This window comes from Cervus elaphus, chromosome 9 (genome assembly GCF_910594005.1).
Source record: "Cervus elaphus chromosome 9, mCerEla1.1, whole genome shotgun sequence".
Lineage (NCBI taxonomy): Eukaryota > Metazoa > Chordata > Mammalia > Artiodactyla > Cervidae > Cervus > Cervus elaphus.
Window position 1 is genome coordinate 62,451,879 of NC_057823.1, and position 26,858 is coordinate 62,478,736.

Here is a 26,858-nt window from a genome sequence, read left to right on the forward strand (position 1 = left end):
AGGTATAGTGGCCTACCTGTGCTCCTGGGGCCGCATGCTAGCAGCGGGGGCAGTGATTGGTGCTTGCTCGTGCATGTCTTAGCAGTAGGGGTGGCCTGCGCATACCTCTGGAGCTTGTGATGGCAGCGGCAGCTCATGTTGGCTCCTGGAGCTTGTATAGGTAGTGTCCTGTTGACTGAGAACATGTGTGGGGAAAGAAGCACCCCTGTGGTCTCCTGCCCCTTTCCTTGTATACCCCCCAACAGTGGTCTCTCGTCTCACTGGGAGACCCAGGCTTCTTTGACGTACACAGTCAGTCACCACACTCCAGCCCCTTCAGACTGTCTCCATGCAGCCAACCCCAGTCTTCTTCCCAGATGTGATCTCCAAAGTCCGAGCTTCAGCACGCACCCACTGCCTGCACAGGTGGGTTGGCATCTCAGGCAGGAGAGTGCAGGGAGGCCATACTGACCACCTGTGCAAAGTGTCTCCGATTTGCCTTCCTCACACTGACTGTTGTGCTTTCCCCCTGAGGCGTCTAAGCTCCTCCTGGTTCCAGGCTGGTTTCCCCACCAGTGCTGGGGCTTCACAAGGTGCTGGACAAGGTGCAGGAACCTTTCTTCTCATTTCCCTCCCTGGGGCACAGGTCACATCCTGATTGCCCTCCTTTCCCCCATACCTCCCCACCCCCCTGCCCTTTTGTTCTCCCTGGTCATATGGAGATTTTCTTGCCCTTTTGGAAGTCTCAGATCTTCTGCAGTGTTTAGATGTTCTGTATGAATTGTTCCATCTTTAGATGTATTTTTGATTATTTGTAGGAGGAGGTGAGCTCCATGCCCTACTGTTCCACCATCTTGGTCACTCTCCTCCTGTTGTATTTCTTTGACAGCTGGGAAGATTATATGTTTTCTGTGTTTTTCAGTCTTGTTTCATGAATTTCTTTTGTAAACATTTTCACTCTTTGGGATTGTTTTGTTGATGGAGTTTTTCACCAGTTTATTAGTTATCTTTTAAATTTGATTTTTTTTGGACATGAGAGTTGGGTTTTTGTGTGTGTGGTTTTTTTTTTTTCCCCTTGTTTAAATTTTTATGTGATCAGAACTTGGACCCTCTCATTTGTGGTCTCAGCCTTTGGTATCATGTTTAAAAAGGTCTTCCCCACTCCTCTATACTGTTCATTATTGGGAATCATATGCCAAAATTTGCTTTTGTTCATTTTGTGCACATGTCAAACCACCCTCTTTTATTCATTTTAAATTAGCTGCATTTAAATTCTTCTGGGTCTTTGATCCCAGGATTTGACATAGGGGTGATGTTATTAGCCTTTTTTATATTCCCTGTACATCCCTGGGCTAAAGGATGCTCCTGGCCTTTCCTCATGGTATAACTGTGAGAGGTGGAGGAATGGTAATCCTTTTGGTGATAAGGACTGAATTGGGTGGTAAGGCGATATTTCATTTTTTATTAAAAAGGAAAAAACCCTGATATGTATTTTATTAGTTCTTTTCACATAACAATGTATTGTGGAAAACTTCATGTCACAGCATTTAGACTTACTTTATTCTTAAAGATTTCTTGTTTGTTTGTTTTTAATTTTTATTTTATATTGGAATACAGTTTGCCAATGCAGGAGGCACAGGTTCCATACCTGGGTCTGGAAGGTTGTCTGGAGAAGGAAATGGCAACCCACTCCGGTATTCTTGCCTGGGAAATCCAATGGGCAGAGGAGCCTGGCAGGCTACAGACTATGGGTCGGGAGAGTCAGGCATGGCTCGGCAACTAAACAGCAGCAAATAGGTGATTAAAAATGTTGTGTTAGTTCCGGGTGTATAGCAGCGTGATGCAGTTACTCATATGCATGTATCAGGTCTTCCATTTAGGTTATCATGAATATTGAGCAGAGTTCCCTGTGCTGTCAGTAGGTGCATATTGGTTATCTATTGTATTTTTTCCAAAAATGTGTATTTCTTGGCTGCGTGGAGTCTTACTTGTGGCCTGTGGCGTCTTCATTGTTGTAGGTGGGATCTTTCACCGTGGCGTGTGGGCTCCAGTCGTGGCAGAGTTCAGTGGTTGTGGCATGTGGGCTCTCTGTAGTGTGGCACATGGGCTTAGTTATTACATGCCACGTTGGATCCTAGCTCCCCAACCAGGCATTGAACTCATGGCCCCAGCACTGCAAGGCAGATTCTTAACCACTGGACCACCAGGGAAGTCCCTGGTTATATATTTTAAATATAGTAGTGGGTATCTGTCAATCCAAAATTCCCTCTTTATCCCTCCCCTCACTTCTTTCCTCTTTGGTAATAACCATAAGTTTGTTTTCTAAGTCTCCAAGTCTGTTTCTGTTTTGTATTAATAAGTTCATTTTTAACACTTTTTTTATTCCACATATAAGCAATATCTTGACATTTACCTTTTTTTGTCTGGCTTACTTCACATACATGATAATCTTCAGGTCCATCCATGTTGCTGCAAATGGCATATTTTGGGGTTTTTTGGGGTTTTTTTTGGCCACACTGGTCTTTGTCACTGCACGTGGGCTTTCTCTAGTTGCAGTGAGTGGTGCCACTCTTTGTTGTGCTCAGGCGTCTCCTCGTGGTGGCTTCTCTTGTTGTGGGGCATGGGCTCTGGGGCACGCAAGGTTCGGTAGTTGTGACACGAGGGCTTAGTTGCCCTGTGGCGTGTGGAATCTTCTCAGACCAGAGATTAAACTTGTGTCTCCAGTCTTGACAAGCAAATTCTCACCCACTGGACCACCAAGAAAGTCCTAGTTCATTCTTTTCAATGGCTTAGTAGTATTCCATTGTATATATGTACCACATCTTCTTCATTCATCTGTTGATGTACATTTAGGTTGCTTCCATGTCTTGGCTGTTATAAACAGTGCTGCAGTGAACATTGGAGTGCACGTATCCTTTTGAACCATGGTTTTCTCCAAGTGTATGCCTAGGTATATTGTTGTTGAACTTACATGCAGAGTATATTATGTGAAATGCTGGGTCGGATGAATCACAAGCTGGGATCAAGATTGCTGGGAAAAATAGCAATAATGTCAGATACACAAATGACACCACCCTTCCTTATGGCAGAAAGTGAAGAGGAACTAAAGAGCCTCTTCGCTACAACAACAACATGCCTGGGACTGGGACTGCTGGGTCATGTTGTTGTTTAGTTGCTAAGTTGTATCTGACTCTCTCTGCGACCTGCATGAAATGCAGCCACCACAGACTTCTGTGTCCTTCACTGTCTCCCTGAGTTTGCTCAAACTCAAGTCCATTGAGTCAGTGATGCCATCCATCCATCTCATCCTCTGTCACACCCTTCTCCTCCTGCCCTCAATCTTTCCCAGCATCAGGGTCTTTTCTATTGTGTCAGCTCTTTGCATCAGGTGGCCAAAGTATTGGAGCTTCAGCTTCAGCATTAGTCCTTCCAGTGAGTATCAGGACTTTAGGATTGACTGGTTTGATCTCCTTGCTGTCCAGGGGACACTCTCAAGAGTCTTCTCTAGCACCACAGTTTGAAAGCTTCAATTCTTCAGCACTCAGCTTTCTCTATAGTCCAACTCTCACATCCATACATGACTACTGGAAAAACCATAGCTTTGACTATAGGAACCTTTGTTGGCAAAGTGATGTGTCTGCTTTTTAATATGCTGTCTAGGTTTGACACTTTTCTCCTAAGGAGCAAGCATCTTTTAATTTTGTGCCTGCCATCACCATCCACAGTGATTCTGGAGCCCACAAAAATGAAATCTGTTGCTGTTTCTACTTTTCCCCATCTATTTGCCATGAAATGATGGACCCAGATGCCATGATCTTTGTTTTTGAATGTTGAGTGCTAAGCCAGCTTTTCACTCTCCTCTTTCACTTTCATCAAGAGGCTCTTTAGTTCCTCTTTGCTTTCTGCCATAAGAGTGGTATCATCTGCATATCTGAGGTTATTGATATTTCTCCCAGCAATCTTGATTCTAGCCTGTGCTTCATCCAGCCCGGCATTTCAGGCTGGGCAGAGTACATACATATGATGCACTCTGCATGTAAGTTAAATAAGCAGGGTGACAATACACAGCCTTGACTGTAGACTGCCAGGCGGCTCTGTCCAGGGGATTTTGTCAGGCAAGAATATTGGAGTGGGTAGCCATTCCCTTCTCTAGGGGATCTTTCCGACCCAGGGATCAAACCTGGGTCTCTAGCGTTGCAGTCAGATTCTTTACTGTCTGAGCCACCAGGGAAGCCTCTCTAGGATCTTACAAGGTCACTACTTTTTCCCTTGGCCCTGATGCACACAGGACCTTGTGTGAGCCCTATAAGAATAGTTTCTGTTACCCCACTCCTATGGAATTCCTGCCATCAATCCCCACTACCTTCAAAGCCAGGTGCTCCTGGGGCTGCTTCTCTCATTGCCAGACCTCCAGGCTGGGGAACCTGACGTGGGGCTCAGTACTTTCCTTCCTGTGGGAGAACCTCTGCGATAGTTATTTTCCAACTTGTGGGTCGACCTGATGGGTTTGGGATTTGATTTTATAGTAGTTGCTCCCCTCTGCCATCTTGTTGTGTCTGCTTTGTCTTTGGATGTTGGATATCTTTTTTGGTAGGTTTCAACATTTCTTTGTTGATGGTTTTTTTGGCAGTTAGTTGGGATTTTGGTGTCTTCATAAGAAGAGATGAGCCCACGTCTTCTACTCTGCCATCTTCCACACAATTTTTTTGAGCAACTCCTGCATGCTGCGATGGCTGCTCTGTGGTCTGGGTACAATGGAATCCAGTTAAACAGCTTCCTTCATAGCTGCTTGTAGGTTACCAACTTGCAGGTGACCTCTAGTTTTGCATTATATGAATGTACCGTGGTTTATTTTTTTAATGTTCCCCATTGATGGGCACCTAGTTAGTATCCAGTGTTTTGCCATCATGGATGTTGTTAACAGTGAGTTTCTCTGTTGTCACTTTTTAATCTGCAGGTCTCTTTAATGTGGGAAATAAGCTACTAGTGAGCCTGGACTTGCTGTTTGCAATCCGAAACCAGATCAAGCTGGGGGAGGACCCCAGAGTGTCCGTCAGCACTCTCCTGAAGTCAGTGCAGGAGCAGACAGGTAAAGGTTGGCTTCCTCCCTTTTTCCAAGGTTAGTCCTAGGCTCCCTGGGGATTTTCAGTGATGGAGTTTTGTTGAAAAAATTACCTGGAGGAGAGTCTGATATTTTGAAAAGGAGACATTGGCTTCCTAACACACTCCTCCTTTTGAGTTTTACAAATGCTGAACTAACTTTGGAAAACTTGAGTCTTTCCACGGGTCCAGCAGCCTTCAACACAAGATTGAATGGACTTTATAGAAGCTCATTCTTTGGTCATAGGTAGACTTGGCCTTAGTACATGCTAATCAAGTTCACTCTGAATACACAGCTTCTGGAGATCTTCCCCCATTTCCAAAGCTCACACTGAGACCTAAGCATGGGCACCATACTCTTTATTATTGAAATTATTTTTCCCCTTGCTTCCCTCATTTCTTTCTGTTTACGCTTTTCCATTCATTCCTATAGAATCCAGCCCCCTGTCCCTTCCTTGCTATGAGGTCAGATGGAGTAGAGCCAAGGTCCTAGGGTCTGTGTTTGACTCTGGCCTCTGCTACTTAGTGGCATTGTGGGTTTCAGTAAGTTATTCTTTATATCTCAGTTTTTTAAGTTACACAGTGAAGATAATCACAGCTCTTGGTTCCTAAGGATGTGAGTTAAATGAGAGAATGTGTTCAAAGCTCTCAGCACAGCGTCTGGGTCCCAGTGGGTGCTGGGTACACCCATCAGTACTCTGATGGCAGTTGCCCTTTGAGTTGCTACCTGAACACCTAAAAGCCCAGGTGCTTGACCCTCCGGTGGTTAATAGTCGTAGATGTTCTTAGGAGAGAAGCATTCTTACAGAATTGTTATTCCTCCTGGCCATTGTTCATCCCCGGTGGCCTCCAGATCTTTTTCTGTGAACTTCTCAGAGCTCTTGCTTTCCTTCCAGAGAAGACTCTTACCTCGGAGGAGCTGAGCCAGTTGCAGGAGCTGCTGTGCAATGGCTACTGGGCTTTCGAGTGCCTCACTGTCCGAGACTACAATGACATGATCTGTGGCATCTGTGGAGTGGCCCCCAAAGTGGAAGTTGCCCAGAGGAGTGAAAACAATGTGCTGGCACTAAAGAGTGTGGAGGTAAGTGCCTCTTGGTCACCACGGGTCACTTTTAGATGCCTCCTCACACTGGCAGCCACCTTCCTGCATGAGGTCCCAGGAGCAGATGGCTCTGATTCTTTCCTGAGTAAGGCGAGGAGCCTTTTCCCGCCACTGCCCAGGTTTTCATCTAAGGAAGGCTGGATGGAAATGGGGGCATTTGTTACTTATTCAGCTAATTTATTAAACATGAACTGGTTGCACTTTTTTGGAGAAGGCATTGGCAACCCACTCCAGTACTCTTGCCTAGAAAATACCATGGATGGAGGAGCCTGGTGGGCTGCAGTCCATGGGGTTGCTGAAATTCGGACACAACTGAGCAACTTCACTTTCACTTTTCACTTTCATGCATTGGTGAAAGAAATGGCAACCTACTTCAGTGTTTCTTGCCTGGAGAATCACAGGGATGGGGGAGCCTGGTGGGCTGCCATCTATGGAGTCACACAGAGTCGGACACGACTGAAGCGACTTAGCAGCAGCAGCAGGTGCACTTTTTAGACATTTGGGAAACGGCAGTTAAACCCATGGAGTTTCGGTGCTTATGGAGCTCACTTTCTGATTTGAGGAAACAGATAGGAAACAAACATTAATAATTGTATATATTATATCGATATACTATTAATATACATATTCATTAAAAGTAACACAGTAACAATAAGGCACAGTAGGAGATGAGAGCAGTGTGGCAGGAAGAAGGGATTCTTGCTTTATAGAGGGTGGTTGGGGAAGTCCTCTCTGACAGAGGGGCATCAGAATAGCTCTGAAGCCCATGTAGATTTCAGCAGGGGAATTTTCAGGCAGAGGGAGCAGCAGGAGCGGAGTCGGAAGCGGGCTCGCTGGGCGTGGTGGAGGAAGGAGGCCGATGTGGCTGGCTCTTGGTGAGCAGGGGAGAGAGTGGTGGGGTATGTGAGGTTTAAGAGGCTTTGGGTGGCCCAGGCTGCTGTAAGGACTTTTGCTGAGTGAAATGGAGAGCCAGCGAAGGGTTTTGAGAAGGAGTGGCCTGCTCTGCATATATGTATGCATAATTGTGTGTGTGTGTTTTTGGCTGTGCGAGGTCTTTGTTACTGTGCAGGCTGTTTCTCTGGTTGTGGCGGCAGGGGCTGCTCTTCAGTTGTGGTGCAGGAACTTCTCTTGTGGGCTTCCCCGGTGGCTCAGTGGTAAAGAATCTACCTGCAATGCAGGAGACTCGAGAGATGCGGGTTCAGTTCCTGGGTGGAGAAGGAAGTGGCAACCCACTCCAGTATTCTTGCCCAGACAGTCCCACGGACAGAGGAGCCTAGTGGGGTTGCAATGAGTCGGACTTGACTGAGTGACTGAGGACAGGTCACACCTCTTGTTGCAGAGCAGCCTCTGGGGCACGTGAGCTCAGTGGTTGCAGCTCCCGGGCTCGAGAGCACGGGCCCCATAGTGTGGCACACGGGCTTAGTTACTCGGCAGCATGTGGAATCTTCCCAGATCATAGATCCAACCTGTCTCCCCTGCGTTGGCAGGCAGGCAAGAGTTTTTACCACCATGCCCACCTAGGGAAGACCTGACTTAGGTTCTTAACTGAAAAATGTCACACAGAGATAACAACAAATTCAAATGGCTTAATATATTAATTTTAACAAATATCCAAGAAATAAGATTCTAGTCATAGAAGAATTGCAAAAGTAGATTTATTTTGGTAAGACATAAGGCCATATAACTGAAAACAAAACCAAACATTTAATACCAGATGAAAATTTGGGCTGATGGTACACATGAATATCGATACCAAAGTCCTGAATAAGATAATAGCAAATCTAATAATTAGTAATGAGTACAAATCTAACAACATGTAAAGTAAACTCATGACTTAAGTTTATCCCAGGAAAGGAGGATTATGTCAACATTAGAAAATATACTAATATAGTTGAATACTTAACAGTTTAGAGGAGAAAACTCATATGATTATTTTACTGGATGTCTTAAAAAGGCTTTCAGTTTTATTCAACACCCATTTGTGATAAAACCTGTTGCAAATTGAGACTGATAGAGAAAATTCTTTAACCTAGTGTTGGGAATTTTAAAAAAAAATCCCACAGATGAATACTTTCCCTATCATCATGCTGAGAGGGCTGGTCTGCCTGCATAGGGTTTGGGATGCCCAGTGAGTATGCTAGTAGTTACAGGGGTGCAGACTCTCCATCTCTGAACTCTCATGTGAGTCTTCACACACTAGATGTGTAACTCACTCCACTGGGGCATGGTTCAGGACCTCTGAAGAAAAGCTCTGGTGTGTTTTGGCCTGACCAGCTGAGTGTATTAGTGATTTAAGGCATATTCCTCTTTTTCTTCTCAATTAAAAAAAAAAGTATGTATACTGATCAAACAGTTCTATCTTTAAGGGGGTGGTGCATAATGAGATGTATGAAAACTGGCATAATACCACTGGAGCCTTCTGAGTGTCCCTTGTGGGTAAAATGAACTGCTTTTGTATTATTATCACGAAAAAGGCTCTTTCCAGACTCATTCAAATCTGCTTGTCTTGTGGAAATGTTAATAGTAATGCAGCTATGATTTATTGAGCATTTTATTGCATATGTCAGGTTCTTACTCTGTACTCAATGCTTTACTTTCTGACTGACTTCTCAACCCAGTGAGATTTTTGTAGATGAAGGGACTGAAGCCCTTCCAAGCTCATCCAGCCGGGAAGGGGTGGTGCTGAGATCTGGCCTTGGTCTCGCTCCTTAACTGTAGAGTCTGAGGTCTTAAGCACAGCCGTATTCACCAGTACCTCCTGGGACCCTGAGCTCCAGTTTTTGAAACACATTTGGTCACAGACTGCTTGACTTTTTGCTCTCCAGAATAGAGAGAAGCCCACCTTCCTGCAAAGCTCACGTGTCCTAGTCCTCCTTGGCACCTGCCCTGTCCTGATCAAAGCTCTTTCCTCGTAGAATGGAGTAGCGCTGCCTTCACTTTCCATATGCATGTCTCTTCTTTTCAGGGTTTCTGGGTGTTTAGAGACTAGGACTTAGTTTTCTCCCTTTTGTGTGTGGGATGAAAAGTTGGATAGTGCATATGAGGAGAATCGGATGGGGGTGTTCTAAAGTCTGTGAACTAAAACAGGAAGGTATAAAACAAATACGCAGTTGTCCATGAGGAGTTTGTAGAGTTGGCCCCTCCCCTCGGGGACTGTGTAGAGGAAAAACATCTGGACCATCTACATGTGGAGCAGTGGTTCTGATTTCGTGGTCATAAGAATTACATTGGACAACGGTTTGCAAACTTCCTGGTGTGAGGCTTGCTGGTCCCACCCCCAGGATTTTTGATTCAGTGCATGGGGAATGGGCCGAGCATTTGCATTTTCAACAAGTTCCCATGTGGTACTCCTGCCTATGATCCAGGGCTCACACCAAGAACCACTCACCTAGGGACACTTTTAAAAAAGCAAACTTAGGGATTTAGTTCATCCAGGTTGAGATGGAGCCTGGGTATCAGCATTGCTGAGGAACACAAATCTGATGAGGTACTAGGATCAGGGTCTTACTTTGAGGGTCGCATCACAGGGCTCACAAGAAGGAGAATTGAATAGCACAAGGTTAGATGTCTACAGTGGATGGTACGTGCTGCACGTAGAGATCACTGCATGTCGGGAGGACCTTCGTGAGCAGGGAGGAAACAACAGGGCCTTGAAAGTGCGCAGAGTGCCGCTAAATTTTACTCTCATGATTCCTGCAAGCCAGGCATAGGGATTAAGGGTTTGGCACTAGATCTTTGTTCACATTCTCCTTCTGTCCCTCACTCTGGTGGTCTGGTCTTACCTCAGGCCCCCTCTGGCTTGTATAGTAGTAGTTAATTAGCCAGTGTCTGGCACATGACAGGCTGTGGTAGCTGACCTCTCCTGGTGAGGCAGTGAAAATGACGGGAATAAAGACAGAGATGCAGAAGGAACTTAGGTCTTGGGGAATACAGTGATGTGGGAGGGAGCAGTGAGGCGAGGCACTGAGATGTTAAATTTGGGGGTATCCCAGCAGGACATAGCTCTCAATCTCCCTCCCCCCTACTCAGCCTGTGTTGAGACGGTAGGCTGTTACGTGTTATGTTGCTGATGTTCTGTGACTCGTGTGTTTTGATTGTTTCTGTTTGACCTTTTAGTTCACCTGGCCTGACTTCCTGGCATCTAGTGAGGTCAATGTGGAGGACTTCTGGGCCACAATGGAGACAGAGGTGATTGAGCAGGTGGCCTTCCCCGCCAGCATCCCCATCACCAGGTTTGACGCCTCCGTCATTGCCCCCTTCTTCCCACCACTCATGAGAGGAGCTGTGGTCGTCAACACCGAGAAAGACAAGAGCCTGGACATGCAGCCAGTACCTGGTGAGGCCACCTGCTGGTGACTGGGGTCAGGGCACGGTCCTGTGGAGTCTGGAACATTGTTTGTAGCCAGACAACATGAGTGGTAAAGAGGGGGCCAAGGCCACCCAGAGAGCTTTCTGGAAAGATAGTGACAACCTGTGACAAAATCCCCTGGAGAGTCAGAGTTTTGAAGAGCTGTCAGCCACGTTGTCTAGGACTGACCCACAGAACTTGTCAGGCTTCTGGCATGCCCTGCACTGAACAGTGGGAACCCTGTGAAAAACGCTGGGGACAGGGCTCCAGTCCAGAGATTCTCACAGACAGATGTGGGGGAGGCAGGCTTGCTCAGCAGGTCTTTCACGCGGTTTTGCAGGTGCTCTGTGCTTATATGTTGAGAAGCCCTCAGGTGCTCCTTTGAGAATGTTGGTTTCCGACAACCTGAGTTTGATTCCTAGCTGTGCCACTTAGTAGCCATGTGGCCTCTGCCACATCTCTTCATTGCCCTATTCTCTGTTGTGTTGTTTACAGAGGGGCATGATACTGCTCCCCACCACCTAAGTTGTTGTGATGGTTAAGTGAGCTGTTAGCTGAAGTTCTTGTTTAACTGCAACTCACAGGGAGCAGTAGGTTCTACATTGTTACCCAGTGTGCTGCTCATTTAAGTAGCACATGTGTATGTGTCTGTAAGTAACAACTTTCATAAAACCGTCCTTTTCCTTAACAAATGCTGTTTTATTTCATTTTTAAAATCCTGGCTGCTGCTGCTGCTAAGTCACTTCAGTCGTGTCCGACTCTGCTATGGCCTGCTAAATTGATTTTATAAGTAAGGCCCCCACATAGTTCTGTTGATCAGCAGGTTCAGGAATGTAGCATATCAAGAGTATTTTTAAAATGAGAGCTGCTGTGGTGTGGTAAGCATCTGCGATCATGGTTTTGAAAAACCTTAAAAGGTTAAAAGCCAACCCGTTTTGGGGGCTCTCTGCACCAGTGCTCTGCTGGATATCTCCCCTAGATCTTCAGAAGCAGAAGGCCAGTTGCGAGACCTCGTGTGTCTGTAGAACACCCTGAGGCCTGCCTTGAGTTCCCCTCTCTCAGCCGCCAGGCTTTGCTTGGGGCAGAGCCTGCTCGACTGTGGACTGGGCCCCCCGCTTGTCCATCCGCACGTGTGAGGGACTTCCTAGGGTGTTTGGTGGCTGCGGCAGCGCCTCCCATCAGCTGGTCATCTCTTGCAGGCAACGGCAGTGCCTTGGTGCGGCTGCTCCAGGAGGGCGCGTGTAAGCTTGAGGAGATCGGCTCCTACAGCAAGGAGGAGCTGCAGTGCCTGCTGAGGCAGTGTGGCATCCCCTTTGGGGCAGAAGACTCCAAGGTGGGTCTCAGGGCGGTGCTGGGGACGGGGACTTTCTGGTGGGCAATTTTTCTGGCCAGGGATACAAATCCCTGTGACTGGGTACTTGTTTGGGGCAGAGGGTGCTGGCGGGCAGGGGAGCCTGGGAGATAGCCAGCAGCCAGGTCAGGCCTTGCATGTGAGGCCTTTGCATCCAGGCAGTTCCTCTGTTGAAGGTAGTGGGTCCATACTCGGGTTCAAGAATCCAGGCTCTCCTGCTGACTGTGTGTGACCTTGGATAAACTGAGCCTCATTTTCCTCATTTGCAAAGTGACAACAACCAAAATACCAGCCTCATGATGTTTGCAGTGTCTGGTTATCACCTCTCTAGGCTCTTAGAAAAGAAGTGCTGTAGCATTCATAGAGTGAGTATGCGTGTATGCATATTGTACCCATATATTATGTATTTCACACTTAAAAATCCTATGTGCTAAGTTCAGATCCAAATGTTGGCTCCTCTTTGATCCCTTCTCTGCCCTGTTAAAAGTAGTAGGAGAACCCAGGCCTCAGAGCCTGGCAGCTTGAGCAGTGTGGCTGTCTCTGTGACCTGGTCCTTTCAGGGCCTCGGTGTTCCTATCAGTACCTTTAGGTACAGGACGTTGGGCTGGTGAGGCTTCAAGGCCTGCTCTGGCCTTACCAGTTGATTCATTCGCCCTGAGCGAGCATTAGTTGCTGTGGACCAATCCTGGCCCCTGAGCGTTTACCACCATTTAACCAAGCTGCTCCTTCTGCTTAGGAGCAGCTCTGCTTCTCCTTGTTGGCCCTCTACGAATCTGTTCAGAATGGAGCCAGAGCTCGACAGCCCCCACCTCATCTCACAGGGGGCAAAGTCTACAAGGTGTGCCCCCACCAGGTAAGAGGATGACGAGGAACTCGGAGTGAATGTCAGTTTACCCACACAGAGGATCTCATCCCGGAGCTGGCACTTAGGTCGCTGGGCCGCTGTGGTCATCACCAGAGAGTAGTAAACGCCTTTTTGTGTGCTGGCCTCTGCATCAGTGGTGGAGAGTACGAGGGTGAGCAGCAAAGACATCACTCCTCCTCAGTGCTGTCATATTGAGAAATAAAGTCACCATGGCTGTGGCAACAGCTGGTAAAGAATCTGCCTGCAATGTGGGAGACCTGGGTTCAATCCCTCGGTTGGGAAGATCCCCTGGAGAAGGGAAAGGCTACCCACTCCAGTATTCTGGCCTAGAGAATCCCATGGACTATACAGTCCATGGGGTTGCAAAGAGTTGGACACGACTCAGCAACTTTTTCATGGCTCGTGGCAACGGCTCTGCAGGAACTAGACAAGGATCAGAGATAGAAAGCAGCCGAGAGGAGCCTGCTGCCCAGCGGGGCAGCCAGAGGAGGCCGAGAGCCCCATGTGAGCTGGGGAAGGGGTGTGACCACTGTCCTGAGAGGGGAGCCTAGTGAGCGGAGGAGGGAGGTGGGAGGAGTCTCTGGAAGCCAGATCATGTAGCACTTTGTGGGCCAGAGGAACAGTTTGGATTTTCTTCCAAGAGTGGTGAGGGGCCCTTTGGATGGTTTGAATGGGAAATGGTCTGATTTGGGTTCTCAGAAGATCACTCCTTAGGTCTGTAGAGAGTGTGCCTAGGGTATGTGGCTGCCAGGATAGCTCTGGGAAGGTTGTGCCCTATATGACAGTCATCCCGAACCAAGGAGATGCCAGGATAGGAAGCCTCCTGAAAAAGTAAGTGCTAAATGGGGAAGACAGCTTCACAAAGCCTTCAGTTCAGAGTGGGCAGGGGACTGGCTACCAAAAGGGAGTCAGGTCATCAGCCCTTTTTTATAACCCCTGACAAGTCAGAGCCTTCTCTGAGCATCGTGTTATGTGACTGGCATCCAGCTCACGAGGAGGACTCAGAGGGGTGTGAGCGCTATAGATTTTGGGGCTGTGAGAGGGCAGCAATAGTACCTGGAGGCAATAGCCAGCACTGCTGTGGAGGAGGGAGGTAGAGGCAGAATTGGACACGGTGGACAGAAAGTAGATACAGAGCTGCCCTGCAGTAGCCTGGCATTTGGGGAATCCTGCTTGGGGAGGTGTAGCCTTCACCAGAGGTTCCCATCTGGACGGCTCCCTCAGGGCCTGGTAGGGGGCTGCTTGCAATACAGGTGTTCAGACTCCACCCCCAGAGGCTGATTCTGTGGATTCAGAGGGAGACTTTGGCTTCTAACCATCTCAGAGCTGCAGGCACCAAGCAGCTTGGGAACCATCGGGCTAGATGGGGTTTAGGGGTGCGATGTTGAGGGGGGTTTGGAGCCAGTGCCTTGGGGAGGTGGGGGGTGTGTTTCAGCCTCATTTGAGGCTTGGGTGCTCTTCTCCTATGTGGGAGTGAACTGGCGACTTCACTTGGGGACAGGAGCAGGAGGCTCCTGTAGGATAGCAGGACTTCAGGCATGAAACCCGATTGTTCACCATCCTAGGAGGAAGTGAGTGGACCCATCTCTGCAGATTGCCTTGCTCACCCTGTGCTATACCCTCCGTCTCCACCAGGTGGTCTGCGGCTCCAAGTATCTTGTGCGGGGCGAGAGTGCCCTCGACCACGTGGATCTGCTTGTCTCTTCCCGCCATTGGCCTCCTGTGTACGTGGTTGACATGGCCACACCCGTGGCCCTGTGTGCTGACCTCTGCTATCCGGAGCTGACCAACCAGATGTGGGGGAGGAATCAGGGCTGTTTCTCTAGCCCCACGGAGCCACCAGTGGTACGTTCCCTTCTGAGAAACTGGGATCCCACGAGGCTGACCGTGTCTTACTCCCTGGTTCTTTGGGCAGGTCTTCTGTGACCCATCCAGCATCTTTTTTTCTCTCCACCAGTGTTTTGTCTCAGTACACTGGAACCAGCATTTATGCCACAAATCTCTACTGACCTTGTGTGTGAGGCCATAGCATGTCATTTAGTGTACCCAGGGTGAAAACACAGGTATTGTGGGGGTCAAAGGGATTATCTTGCAGATGAGCCTAGAAGATTGCCACCTTGGAAGACACTGTGCACTAACATACTATAGGCCCAGAGCAGCCCTACTTTGGCTTTGCCTGAATCTGCTGCCTGGCGTTCCTTGTGTTGTGATCTAGAGGCACAGTGGCTTAGAAAATGCTGACCTTATCAACCTCTTTCCTCTAATTAAAAGGGGAAAGTAAGGCCATGAAGGGGAAATGGACTGGTTGAGAGTCCCACAGCAGATTAATAGCAGAGCTCTGGCCTCTGTGTCTTAGTGCATTGTCTCAAGCTTGGGTTCTTAGCACAGGCACATGCCCTTTGCTGGAAGAGACATTAGACTGGTAGGAGGAAGGGGAGGACATCGTTGTCATCACTTGCCTTTTTCTTATTATTCCCTGGGCATTGCTCACCCTGTGAGTTTGTGAGGGGCATTGCAGGACATCAGAGCCTCTGGGGGAACCTTCCCTGCAGCCCTGGGCAGAATTGATGAGACACGGACAGAGTAAGAGCAGTTCCGGTAATCCCGAGTCTGCTCTAGGTGGTGGCCACTGTTACTGTCCCCTGCATCACACGAGGCCCAGGGTAGGAGGAACGGGGGATTACCCTGGAAGATGTGCCTGCCCTGTGGCAATGGAGGATTGAAACAGAGCTGACTGAGCCGGTTTTCACGCCATCCTTCACACAGCTTGGACTTCCCTCTCATCTCCCTTCTAGAGTGTGTCCTGCCCAGAACTCCTGGACCAGCATTATACAGTGGACATGACAGAGGCCGAGCACTCTGTCCAGCACCCGGTCACCAAGACTGCCGCACGGCGCATCGTCCATGCAGGCGCACAGCCCAGTCCTGGTGACCCTAGTGCTGGACACCACTCCCTGGCCCTGTGTCCTGAGTTGGCACCCTATGCAGCCATCCTGGCCTCCTTTGCAGACAGCAAACCAAACAGCGTCCGCCAGCGGCCCATTGCCTTTGACAATGCCACTCACTATTACCTCTACAACCGCCTCATGGACTTCCTCACCAGCCGCGAGATTGTCAACCGGCAGATCCACGACATTGTGCAGAGCTGCCAGCCTGGTGAGGTGGTCATCCGTGACACCCTATACCGCCTTGGGGTTGCTCAGATCAAGACGGAGGCGGAGGAGGACGGTGAGGAAGAGGACGGGGCCACGGCCACAGAGTAAGCACGTCTCAAGCCATAGCAAGGCCCTTGCCCGAGGCACATCCATCCAGGGACCAGCCTCTGAGGCTGGGACTGACCAAAGAGCTTCCATTTCCTGAGCTCGGTGGAGCCTGGGGTCCTTGGCTCTCAGCCTTCCAGAGGTCGGGAGAGGCACCGGGACGCTCCTTACTAGACCCAGAGGCACACTTCAATGGGTGGCACTATGTGTCCACTAGAGAGACAGGGAGGCTGAGAGAAGTTGGGGAGACTGCTGCTTCCCCGGGGCGCCTGCGGGTCGGGGTGGAGGCCCTGGCTGGGCCGGGGATGCCGTTTCCCTCCCCCGCAGCCTGTTGCCTTTGCCTCGGGGCCTTCCTTAGCTCTGAGGGTCTTTATAGGCATGCATCTCTCTCCTGTTCTTCTGCACCCACATCTGGGGGCAGCTGAGCGGGTGGAAGGGGGCAAGCCACTGCTCCCTTCCAGGACTCTCCTCTGCCTCAAGCTGTGAGGACCCCTCCTGGCCACTGCTGCTGCAGCTTCCTTCCTCCCCTAAAGAGGAAGTGGCCCTTGAGCATGGCATGACCTGGCGGCAGCAGGAAAACTCCCTTCTGTGAAGGGGAAGCAGACTGGGTCGTAAGGAAACAGCGGGACTGGCTCAAGTGCCCATGGTTTGCCTAGGGCATGGGAACTGGCCGTGTTACTTAATTTATTGAGAGGAGTGGGATAGATGGCTTTTCCCCCCCTCTCTCTTCCCCTGACCAGAATAAAGTTTATTAAATTATATGGTTTGGGTGCAACAAGAGTCAGTTCCAGTCTCATTGTGTGGGGTAGAGTGTGGTTGGGCCTCAGAGGTGCTGGGGAGGGTCACTCACCATGGAAGGACGGAGGCAGTCCCAGGGAGTCCGTGGGGCACAGAGACACAGAGGCCGGCTGTGTTAATGGGGTTAGTTTAATGCTGACAGGGACATTCCACAGTGTGACTGTTAGTTATGATGAGTCAACCTGGAGCGGGTGCTGCTTGCTTGGTGTGGCCAGCCACACAGGTCCCCTGCCTCCCACCTCAGTATGGTGGGGGCCAAACAGAACACTCCAAGCTTTTAGCTGCCACCTGGCTCATTGCAGCAGTACCAGACCCAGGGCGGGGTGGGGCTGTGGAGAGACGGCTTAGAGGCAGAGGGGGACAGTTAGGTTCTTCCAGAGGAGCCAGCTTGCTCCCAGGGCCTGAGCACAGTCCTAAGCATCTGTCTGCTCTCATCGAGCCACTCAGTGGCTGTCCCTTCCATTCTGCCAAAGCCCAGGGAACCTTGGTTTCCTCTTGGGAACTTCAATCACCAAATCAGTCCATTTCCCTTGAAACAGGAGGGATGGATGGGAGGCAGTTCCCAGAAGTGGGAACAGGTTAAGAGTGAGCTGGGTGTTCTCCCAGTTGGCATAGTGAAGCTGAGGCCACAGCTTTGAGAACTGGTGGGGTGGGGTGGGGCTCAGCCCCAGTCCCCAACTGGCAGTGATGGCCCAGGCCCTGGGAGTGGGGTTCTCACCAACCTATAGAGGTCCCGTTCCTGAGTTTCAGAGCTGGGCCGGGCTGTTGAGGGAAAAGACGGAGGGCAGAGTCTGTATGTTCTTCCCGTGGTGCCCCATCCATGGAGGAGGTGCGAGCTTGGAGGCGGGGAGGGCAGTACTTCCCTGTGGTCCCCTCCTCAGCAGAACTGGTAGTTGTTGGGTTGCAGCAGGGGCTGGGCGATGTCACCCTGCTCGCAGCAGGTCAGGTGCTCGCTGGAGCTCTCCTCCTCTGGCTCGCTGCTGCTGCCGCCGCTGCTCGGCAAATTGCTATAATCCTGGGTGCAGAGAGGCCAGGGAACGGTCAGTCCCGAAGGCTCAGGCTCAGCTTTAACCAAGCCGCCCACCGTGAGCCAGACCCCACTCACCCGCTCTCTCCTGTCTGCCTGAACCTGCTCCTGGAGGAGGGAGCAGATCTGCTGGAAGGTGGGTCTGCACGTTGGCTCCAGGGCCCAGCAGGCCTGCATGATGCTGTATCTGAGACGGGAGAGGAAGCAGCTGCTTATGGGCCTGGGAGTCATCATGTACGTGTGCACACACGTACGTACACACACATACACACTCCTGCCTGGCAGAGGTCCTGAAACCGAGTCAGAAGTGAGCTTAGCACAAGACCAGTGTGAACTCTTTGGTGTGCTTTATCTAATATTTCCGGTAACCCTGGGAAAGGGGGCTTTTTGTCAGAATGGACCTGAAAATTAAGAAAAGCTCAGGGATGCTACTTTGCCCAAGCTCTTGGCACAAAGGGGCACCGTTGCTGCCTGCAGGTAGGTTTAAGCGGCTGCTTGGTGGTAGTACTAAAGTGGGTGAGGAGCTGGTTAGCGGGCTGCGTGCATCCACCTTGGCAGGGAGCCCCTGGGTGGCGCAGGGAGCAGCTGTGGGGAGACAGTGGCTGGAGAAAGACGCAGTGGGCGAGACGGGCCAGCAGGCCTGCGGAAGGGCTGTGGTGAGGGCAGGGAGCCAGTGAGGAGCTTGTGGTGGGCCGGCTGTCGGGAGGCGGTTACGAGAGTGCAGTGGCTGGTGGCTGTGTTGAGCAAGAGGCCGGCCGCCAGGACAGAAGCAAAGAGAAGAGCCTTCTTGGGCTCATAATAGCAGAGTCCAGATGAAACATTCATCATCCGTCTTGGGGCCAGCCCCTGTTAAGATCCCTCTTTGAGAATGTCCTCCATGCTACCTGGAAAACCCGTGGAAACCCTAAATTTGCTAAAAGGGGTCTGCATTAGTCCACTGTGGACAAGAGGAAACCTGGCCCTAGAACACTGGACTGGAAAGATGGGCCACACACCTTTCCATTCACTTCCACCAAACCCCGGGGTGCTTCACTTACATGTTCTTTGGGGCAAATGCGGGCTGAGCCATTTGGTATCCGTCCTTCACCAGCTTATAGAACTTGCTGTTCACCAGGATGCCAGGGTAGGGGTTGAGCCCTGCAAAAGGTAAGATCACGATGCTCAGTGCCCGCCGTCCCCTTCCCCCTTGCAGCTTGGCGGGGCTGGGTGTCGGGTCCCAGCTGGACGTGGTAGTCGAACAGCAGCTCCCCTTAACAAGCGCTTACTACGGGCCAGGCGCTGCCAAAGGTGTCCTGCTAATTATAGACTTCGAGGATGTAGAAAACCTTTGCTCAGGTCTCATTACACCCGCGGAATTCCAGCACAGGCTTTGGTCGGTGGAGGAGCACATGGACGGGCTGAGCTCAGGTACTTGTCTTAGTGCCCCAGAAACGGGCGCTGGGTCTTCAGGGACATGCACGTCTCAGACAAGGGGAAATAGCATGCAAGGAAACAGCCTGGAGGGAGTGCTGTCAGGGTAGAGGGGCTCAGCCCACGTTGGAGCCGCGACACTTCGTTTTAAGATGCTTCCCCCGCCCCTGCGCCCTCGGCAGCCCTTGCTCTGCGCTGACCTCCAGGCATCCTGGGCCAGCATCCTCCAGGAGGTGCAGGTGCCATGGGTCACCAAGCACCAGCCAGCCCCACGCTGAGCCTGACCGGGCCAGCGGCTCACCGAGTGAGAAGATCTCCCAGAGCAGGATGCCATAGGACCACACGTCGCTCTGAACAGTGTAGACGCAGTCGAAGATGCTCTCTGGCGCCATCCACTTCACGGGCAGGCGAGCCTGGCAGAGCAGACCCCGGTCACCTTGGGCCCAGGTCACCACCCCTCCCCTGCCTGGCCCAGCCCTCCCAGCACTCACGTTGCCCTTAACGATGTAGTTGGAGTCATTCATGATGTCCCGAGCCAGACCGAAGTCCCCAATCTTGGCCACGTGGCCGCTGGTCAGCAGCACGTTTCTGGCCGCCACGTCCCGATGGATGCACTGAGGGAAGGCGCTGAGGGTCAGTCTTGGCCCCTCCCTGCCTGAGCCCAGGGTTCAGGAGGAGCAGCCAGGGCCCCAGAGGGCTTGGGGGATGAGGCAGTGGCCATCATTTCTGGTCCCATACCCTGGCTCCAGGCCCTGCCTTCTACCATGACCCAAGTCTGAGAAAATGTCATGTGGTCAGACAGGCAGTGTTGAGAAACCGCCATGACTGGCCGTCTGGCTGAGAGCATCAGGAGCTGCCTCAGAAGCTCGGTGGTCTGCACGGGCCTGGAAACAGCTCTGGAGCTGCTAACAGGACCAGCGGCCGCCACCCTCAGGGCTGGCCCTCCCCTAAGTATCTGCACACATCGTAACCCTATCTTACCCTCATGCCATCCTGCGATTGCATCTGTCTTTATAGGTGTAGAAACCTAGGCTTGGAGAGGTTCAGCGGTTGCTCAAAGCCACACAGCAAGTGGCGGAGCCAGCATTCGAGCTCTAGACACCCCAGTCTGTGCTGTGGGGAGCATGGCCCCCTTCACAAACTCCATTTTCTTCCCCGTGTCCTCACCCATCTAGCCTCACGGGTTCAGCTGCCCCCGCCCCCCGGGGTGACCACACAGAGGGACCTGTTTTCTGAGACTTACATTCTTGGAAGCAAGGAACGCCATGCCCTGGGCCACCTGGCTCGAGAAGTGGAGCAGGTCACGCAGCTCCAGCGGCCGCCCGTCCTCCTTGTCCAGGTCTGGGGTCGGGAGAGGCATCAGGGCAGCCCCGCTGACTGCCGCCCCCGGCCCCCGGCCCCCGGCCCCACCTCGAACCCAGCAGCCCCTCTCCTCTCCCTCAGCCCTGGGTACCTCCTCGCACCTTGCTCAGAGAATGAGTCATTTGACGAAGAAGTGGACACAGGTCTCATCTCCACGTAGGTGTCGACACCCTGGCTGGAGAAGCCGCTGTCCCTGCAGAGGAGAGGGGCCCATCATTCCCACTGCCCAGCTCAGGCCTCGCCCAGCCACTTAGCAGAGAGGAAGGAACCTGAGTCAACTTGGACTTCAGTTTCTGAACCACCCTCTCTTGAGTGATCAGTGACTCGTGCTTGGCCATCCAGCAAGGGCGCTTACAGCCTATTGCATCTTCAGCAGCTCTGCCTGTTAGAAGTTTCTCCACTGTTCCTAATGCTAGTCTGCCCTGGGGCTGTTCCTCTTCCTAGTCCTCACTCTGCCCTCAAAAAGCGTCTGTCTCATCCTTGGAACGCCCCAGGGGGGATTTGAGCTTACGCCAGGGCCCCTTCTTTGAGTCCACTTGTCTGCACTGTGCCTCTCCCTTCTGGCTTCACCCTGGGAAGCTCCAGATACTCAGACCGCACCCCCTCCCCCAAGACTAAAGACTTTGGAAACTAGGGACAAAACTTAGTCATTCCCACTCACCAGTTTCTCTAGGCAATTCTGGTGTGCAGCCAGAGTGGAGGCCTGATCTAGAGCTGCTTAAACTAATTCATGTGCATGTGAATCACCTGGAGAATCTTATTTGAATGCAGATTCTGACTCTGCACGTCTGGAGGTGCCTGAGATGGTACATGCCTAACAGCTCTCAGAAGACTATGAGCTTGTGCTTTGGGTAGCTGTTAAGGTCCAGATAGGCTTCCCTGGTGGCTCAGACAGTAAAGCGTCTGCCTGTAATGCAGAAGACCTGGGTTCAATCCCTGGGTCGGGAAGATCCCCTGGAGAAGGAAATGGCAACCCACTCCAGTACTCTTGCCTGGAAAATTCCATGGACAGAGGAGCCTGGTAGGTTATGGTCCATGGGGTTGCAGAGTCGGACATGACTGAGTGACACTTTTTCCACTTTCTAAGATTGTGAAACACCACTGCTTCTAATATTCCAACCAGATAGGAGCCTGGACCTCTCACCTACTGCCCCCTTCTGTGACAGAGATGTGTACTGTGATGATGTCCTTACTCTAGTGTTCCTAGGAAAACAATCCAGTGTTTTATTTGTAGTCTGACCATCGAAAAACCATCCTCTCTCTTGGTCTGGAAACTATACTATAAGCAAGATTGGGTCACATGCCATTTGCCCTTGAAATCATGAATATGGAAGCTAACACTTGATTTCTGTTCTCATTTCAAGTTGATCTGCCCTGAGTTCCCAGCATGCTGAGGCCCAGTATGAGCCACCCTCTCCAAAGGGTGTCAGAGACTCCGAAGAGGAAGCAGATCCTGCCAGCCCCCGTGCTTGAGGTCACTGGATAGAGTGACATGGTCTCCTTCCCCTTCTGCCTTCCCAGACCGGGTAGCTGACAGTGGTAGGATAGGAGCCCAGTGTATACCCTTCTGATCCTGCTGCAGCTCGCAGCAGCCTGGCCCCGAGGCCTCACAGGCCCTGAGTCCAACACTGGACTCAGGTGAGCACTGGGCAAGGAGGCAGCAGCAGGGTCCAACCAGGCCCCGCCTCTGCCTCTGCCTCGTGTATGACACAAAGCCGGCCACTTCCTCTCTGTGGTTCCCCATGTGGCTCTGTCCATCTGCCTCTGTGTGGCTTCCAGGAATCACAGCATTACCGAGAGAGCAGAAAGACTGAGAGGTTCTGCCTGGATGGCTTGTTGGGGAAACTGAGGCCCAAGTGGACCAAGGACCTGGCCACAGCTATGCTGTTTTGCCCCCTGTCATCCAACAAGGAACAGGTTCTATCCCACTTCCCCATGGCTGCTCAAAATTGGGATGGGTGCCCTCCAGGCCTCATAGCACATGCTATGGGAGAAATAGGGCCATTATCCCCAAGACTTGCCTGTCTTTAGCTAGGGCCCCGAATGGATCTTATACACACAATAAAATGATCCATTAACGCCTGACTCCACCAGACTGTGAGCTGCCTATCTCTGCCCGTTATACTCTCAGAATATTTGAGTAGGGGCTCAAATATTCCTTGGGTGATGGGAATAAGTAGGAAACAAACTAAAGTGCCCACATAATACAGGTAGCTACTCCCCACAGCATGAACGGGAAGGTGAAGACCACACAGCCACCCAACCCTGAGCTGACTTTGGGAACAGACATGGGGCCCCACCTCCCAGTCCTGGCCTTCCTGGCCTTTGCCAGGATACTACCTGCGGATGTATTTCTTTTCCAAGTGGATGTTCTTGTAGCCAGTGCCTGCCTCGGGGTCCTGGCCTGGACTCAGGCTGGGTCCCAGCATGGCCTCAGCCTTCCTTCGCAGAAAGTTGAGCAGGTCACCATAGCAACAGTACTCAGTGATGACCAGGACAGGGCCTAGAGCAGCCAAGAGAGTGGGGTCAGTGCGCCCTTTATCCACCACCCCACCTGGACAAGGATGTGGGGAAAGGGCAATAAGAACCTGGACTGTGACTCTGAAGCCCCGGATTCTAATCCTGCCTGACTGTAAGCAGCCCTCCATGCTTTCTGGGCCTTGGTGACCACATCTGTCTAGAGCAGAGGGACCCCCAAAAAACTAGCTGAAGAATTCTTTCTTCCAAGGAAAACTAAGGCAGTTCCATATTAAGTCATAGCTGCTGTAGGAGAATAGGATGGGGCAGACTGAATCCCAATGGTTCCTGGGACACTTCAATGGGCCTGCGGTGAGTGCCCAGCCTCTTTGAGTGGGGCTTAAAGTTAGATTTGGAGGGCTTCACTAGACCCACAGCATCAGACTCCCTGGAGCAGGGTCTGAAGATCTGCATTCTTTGCTCCTTTTCCAGGTGACTGATGTCCACGCATGTCTGAGAGCCACTGGTCAGAGCTCCCAGAACTGCCTGTCATCCACAAGCAGCTTCTGACCAGTCCAGGCGTCTGGCCTTAGGAATTCAAGGGGTGCCCAGACAGGATCCTACCTTCACTTTGTGGGAATGGGAAGGGGAAGATGGATGGAGTGAGGCCACCCCGGGGCCCTCAGATGCCCAAGACCGTGGCCCCGCATGCCTGCCAGGGCCCCTCACCTCCATGGGTACAGGCTCCCAGGAGGTTGACTATGTTCTCGTGCTGGCCCAGGTGGCTCATGATCTTCAGCTCTGACATGAGGGCTTCCTTCTCGTCAGCGTGCGCCGTGGCTGGGAGGTGGGGCCACAGAGAGAGGACAGGACGTGGAGAGCCACACACAGGAGGCACCAGGGAGCAAAGCAGGGGGCACCCAGAGCGCCCAAGATCATCAGAAGCCAAGAGAGGCAGAATAGATGAGGACATACAGATGGGAGTTGGGAGAGAGAGGAGAGGTGGTCCGTCACTGAACTGGTTTGGGTGGCAGGCCAAGCTGTGGCCAAGCCAGACCCCAGGGTGGCCTCTCATCCCAGCCCCTTTGGGGTTCAGTCAGAAGCCCTTCCACACCCAGGAGTAAGAGGGAGCCTGGCGCTCACAAAGAAAACAGTGGCTTCAGCCCTGATCCCAGGCTCTGACAGGCTGAAAATGCGGGCAATGCCCCGTGACCACAGGACAGACCATCCTGGTGGTGTCTACTACCTCCTACCCGCTCCCCCACCCCAGAGCCCCTCCTGCACTCACACTTCAGCATCTTCACGGCCACCTTCAGGACAGCATCTTCCTTGCCCAGACCAAAAGCCGTGGCCTCTACCACCTTCCCAAAGGCGCCAGCTCCGAGGGTCTTACCTGCCACACACACACACAGCCTCCTCAGGTCCTGGGGTGCCAGAGGGGCCTCTCTCTAAGGGCCCACAGGCTCCCCGCCACCCATGCTGGCCCTGTGACAGGAGGGCCTGGTGGGTGCAGAGACCCCAGCTCACCAAACTGCAGGTTGTTCCGGGGGAACTCCCACTTCTCATTGTAGGGCAGCTGGCTGGGGTCGATGAAGGTGTAGCTGTTGCCTTCATAACTCTCGATGATCTTCCAGCGTACCTGGTACTTGGGCTTCTGTTGGGGGGAGGGTTGGGGAAGGAGGGGAAGGGTCAGCCGGGTCTGCCAGGTGGGTCTGGGACATCATCCCGACCCAGGAGGACAGGGGCTGGGCGGTCCCACTGCACAGTGGGAGGAGGTGGGTGTGGCCTGCGATTTGGTGAGAGGGGCCGTGTCACCCCATGCCCATGGCACCGAGAGCCCAGTCCCTGTCAGCTTGGCCTTACCAAGGGACCATCCATTCTCCAAGCCTCGGTTTCCTTAACTGTATATTGAAAGACTTAGGACCATGTCTGAGGGTCTTGACAACTCTGATAATTTGGTAATTCCTGAGCTAGGAGGGAGAGTGAAACTATAGGTCCATTCACACGTCCACCCTCCCATCCAAGTATCAGCTGTTTTACTTTCACTTGTGGTGAGAAACATATAACAAAACTCCCCAAATCAACCATTTCTCAGTATACTATTTGGTGGTGGTATGTACATTCACACTGTTGTGCAACCAATCTCCAGAACTCTTTTCATCTTGAAAAACTGAAATTCTGTGCTCACTAAACAACAGCTCCCTGTTCCCACCTCCCACTTATGCATTTGACCATCCCAGGGACCTGATTTAATTGGAATCATGCAGAATCTGTCCTTGTATGACTGTCTCGTCTCACTCAGCATGATGTTTTCAAGGTTCACCTATGTGGTTTCCTATATCAATATTGCCTCCCCTTTTAAGGCTGAGTATTACTCCCATCTAAATATCCCACTGAGCACCTATTTGTTTCAGGCATCAATGATTCAGAGTTGAACAGAACAAGGTTCCTGTCCCCTGGAGTTTGCATTCTAGTGGTTAAGATAGGCATTCCACTCAAATAAATACATATAAAGGACTACAAATACAATGGAAGACAAGTCAGGAAGGGCCCCCTGGGAGGTGAGAGGGTGCTGGCCAGGGGAGCGGCGGGGGAACAGAGGTGTGGATGTGGCAAAGGTCCTGGAGAGGCCGAGGGACTGGAGGTGCCATGTGGCTGGAGGCGAGCAGGCACAGTTCTGAAGGCAGGAAAGTCTTGAGGGCTGCCAGTCACTGAGTGAATTCTCTCAGTGCCAGGAGAAACCCCCTAGGCTTGATGCAGGCGAGTGATGCATCGGACTTTACAAAGTTAAAGGACAGACGGAGAGAGACCCCGTGCACACAGCAGCGAGCAGCTGGCGCACCCACTCAGGCTCTCCATGCAGCTCCAGCCAGCCGGCCGGTGGCAGAGCCTGAAGAGCGGGGAGTGGCTGCCGCTCTCTTTCCTGCCCAGGGTGGCAGCTGCATGGGGGCATGATGCCAGAGGGTGCCCACGAGAAGTGCTGATGGAAGACAGAGTTTAGGTGGAAAGTGGAAGCTGGAGTGGGGCAGTGGAGAACACCGAGGCCTCGGATCAGCAGTCCAACTCTCTTTCCGGTCACTCGTGGGGCATGGAGGCCAGCTGGGCTGTGTTTAGCAGCTGGGATCCTCCATGGGGCACCCCCCTCGAGGTGGGGGGAGCTCAAGTGGGTGCTGGGAGGAGCGTGGCCTGTGACTGAAGTCTCCCAGGTTAAGAGAAAAGACTCCAGGTAGCCATCAGGAAGAACATCCAGATGGTAGTTTGGAGGGAAAGACTAGTTAGACATAAGGAAGAACTTCCAGGTTCTGATTCCTAACAAGAGACTATGGGTAAATGTCAGGACAGCCATGTTAGAGTTATAACAGACAGTCTGAAATGGGACAGGAAGATTTCCTGAGTGTCAACGGATTCAAACCCTGCCTGTGGCTGCCTTTCCAACCCAAAGGACAGAGACAGTACCAGGAAGGATTCCTTTTCCTCTCCTGGCCACTTCTATCTCCAGGAGCCACTGCGGTGAGGGCTATCTTTTCCTCCTCGCCACTTCTCCTTCCTCTGGCCCTGCAGCTGGGCCTGAGTCAGCCCCCTCCCCACTTCACCCCGAGCCGGGCAGGGGAGAGTGGGGAAGGGGAGGGTGATCAAGGCAAGCGAGGTTGCCCGGCTGGAACTTCAGCCTCTGAATCCCAGACCTGATCACTGGAGGAGGACACCACTCTCTCCCGCCTGTCTCAGCCGCCCCCACCCCTCTTCTTGGGAGGCGGCCTCCAGTTCTGCCCAGCCCTCCGCCACGCCTACACGTGGCTCT

At 51.8% G+C, this 26,858-nt stretch overlaps 2 protein-coding genes across 5 annotated transcripts in view; one reads left to right on the forward strand and one right to left on the reverse strand.

Annotated features, from left to right (window-relative positions):
• HMGXB3 (HMG-box containing 3) overlaps positions 1 to 22,687 on the forward strand; it is a 67,019-nt gene extending 44,332 nt beyond the window's left edge. For 2 of the 3 annotated variants that reach the window (XM_043913262.1, XM_043913263.1), the window contains 7 exons: positions 4,937 to 5,068; positions 5,976 to 6,160; positions 10,298 to 10,517; positions 11,729 to 11,862; positions 12,617 to 12,733; positions 14,381 to 14,590; positions 15,541 to 16,785. In XM_043913262.1, the coding sequence (XP_043769197.1) occupies positions 4,937 to 5,068; positions 5,976 to 6,160; positions 10,298 to 10,517; positions 11,729 to 11,862; positions 12,617 to 12,733; positions 14,381 to 14,590; positions 15,541 to 16,008 (1,466 nt within the window). In that variant the 3' untranslated portion in view covers positions 16,009 to 16,785. Of the gene's footprint in view, positions 1 to 4,936; positions 5,069 to 5,975; positions 6,161 to 10,297; positions 10,518 to 11,728; positions 11,863 to 12,616; positions 12,734 to 14,380; positions 14,591 to 15,540; positions 16,786 to 21,966 lie in introns of those variants that run through there. The other variant, XM_043913261.1, reaches the window with a different exon arrangement.
• Positions 16,915 to 26,858, reverse strand: part of CSF1R (colony stimulating factor 1 receptor) — a 32,721-nt gene continuing 22,777 nt past the window's right edge. The window contains exons 11-21 of one of the 2 annotated variants that reach the window (XM_043913264.1): positions 24,587 to 24,713; positions 24,348 to 24,452; positions 23,789 to 23,899; positions 22,943 to 23,105; positions 20,704 to 20,795; positions 20,484 to 20,581; positions 19,732 to 19,854; positions 19,542 to 19,653; positions 18,868 to 18,967; positions 17,909 to 18,017; positions 16,915 to 17,818 (exon numbers count right to left, since the gene is read on the reverse strand). In XM_043913264.1, coding sequence (XP_043769199.1) covers positions 17,681 to 17,818; positions 17,909 to 18,017; positions 18,868 to 18,967; positions 19,542 to 19,653; positions 19,732 to 19,854; positions 20,484 to 20,581; positions 20,704 to 20,795; positions 22,943 to 23,105; positions 23,789 to 23,899; positions 24,348 to 24,452; positions 24,587 to 24,713 — 1,278 coding nt within the window. In that variant the 3' untranslated portion in view covers positions 16,915 to 17,680. Of the gene's footprint in view, positions 17,819 to 17,908; positions 18,018 to 18,867; positions 18,968 to 19,084; positions 19,339 to 19,440; positions 19,654 to 19,731; positions 19,855 to 20,483; positions 20,582 to 20,703; positions 20,796 to 22,942; positions 23,106 to 23,788; positions 23,900 to 24,347; positions 24,453 to 24,586; positions 24,714 to 26,858 lie in introns of those variants that run through there. The other variant, XM_043913265.1, reaches the window with a different exon arrangement.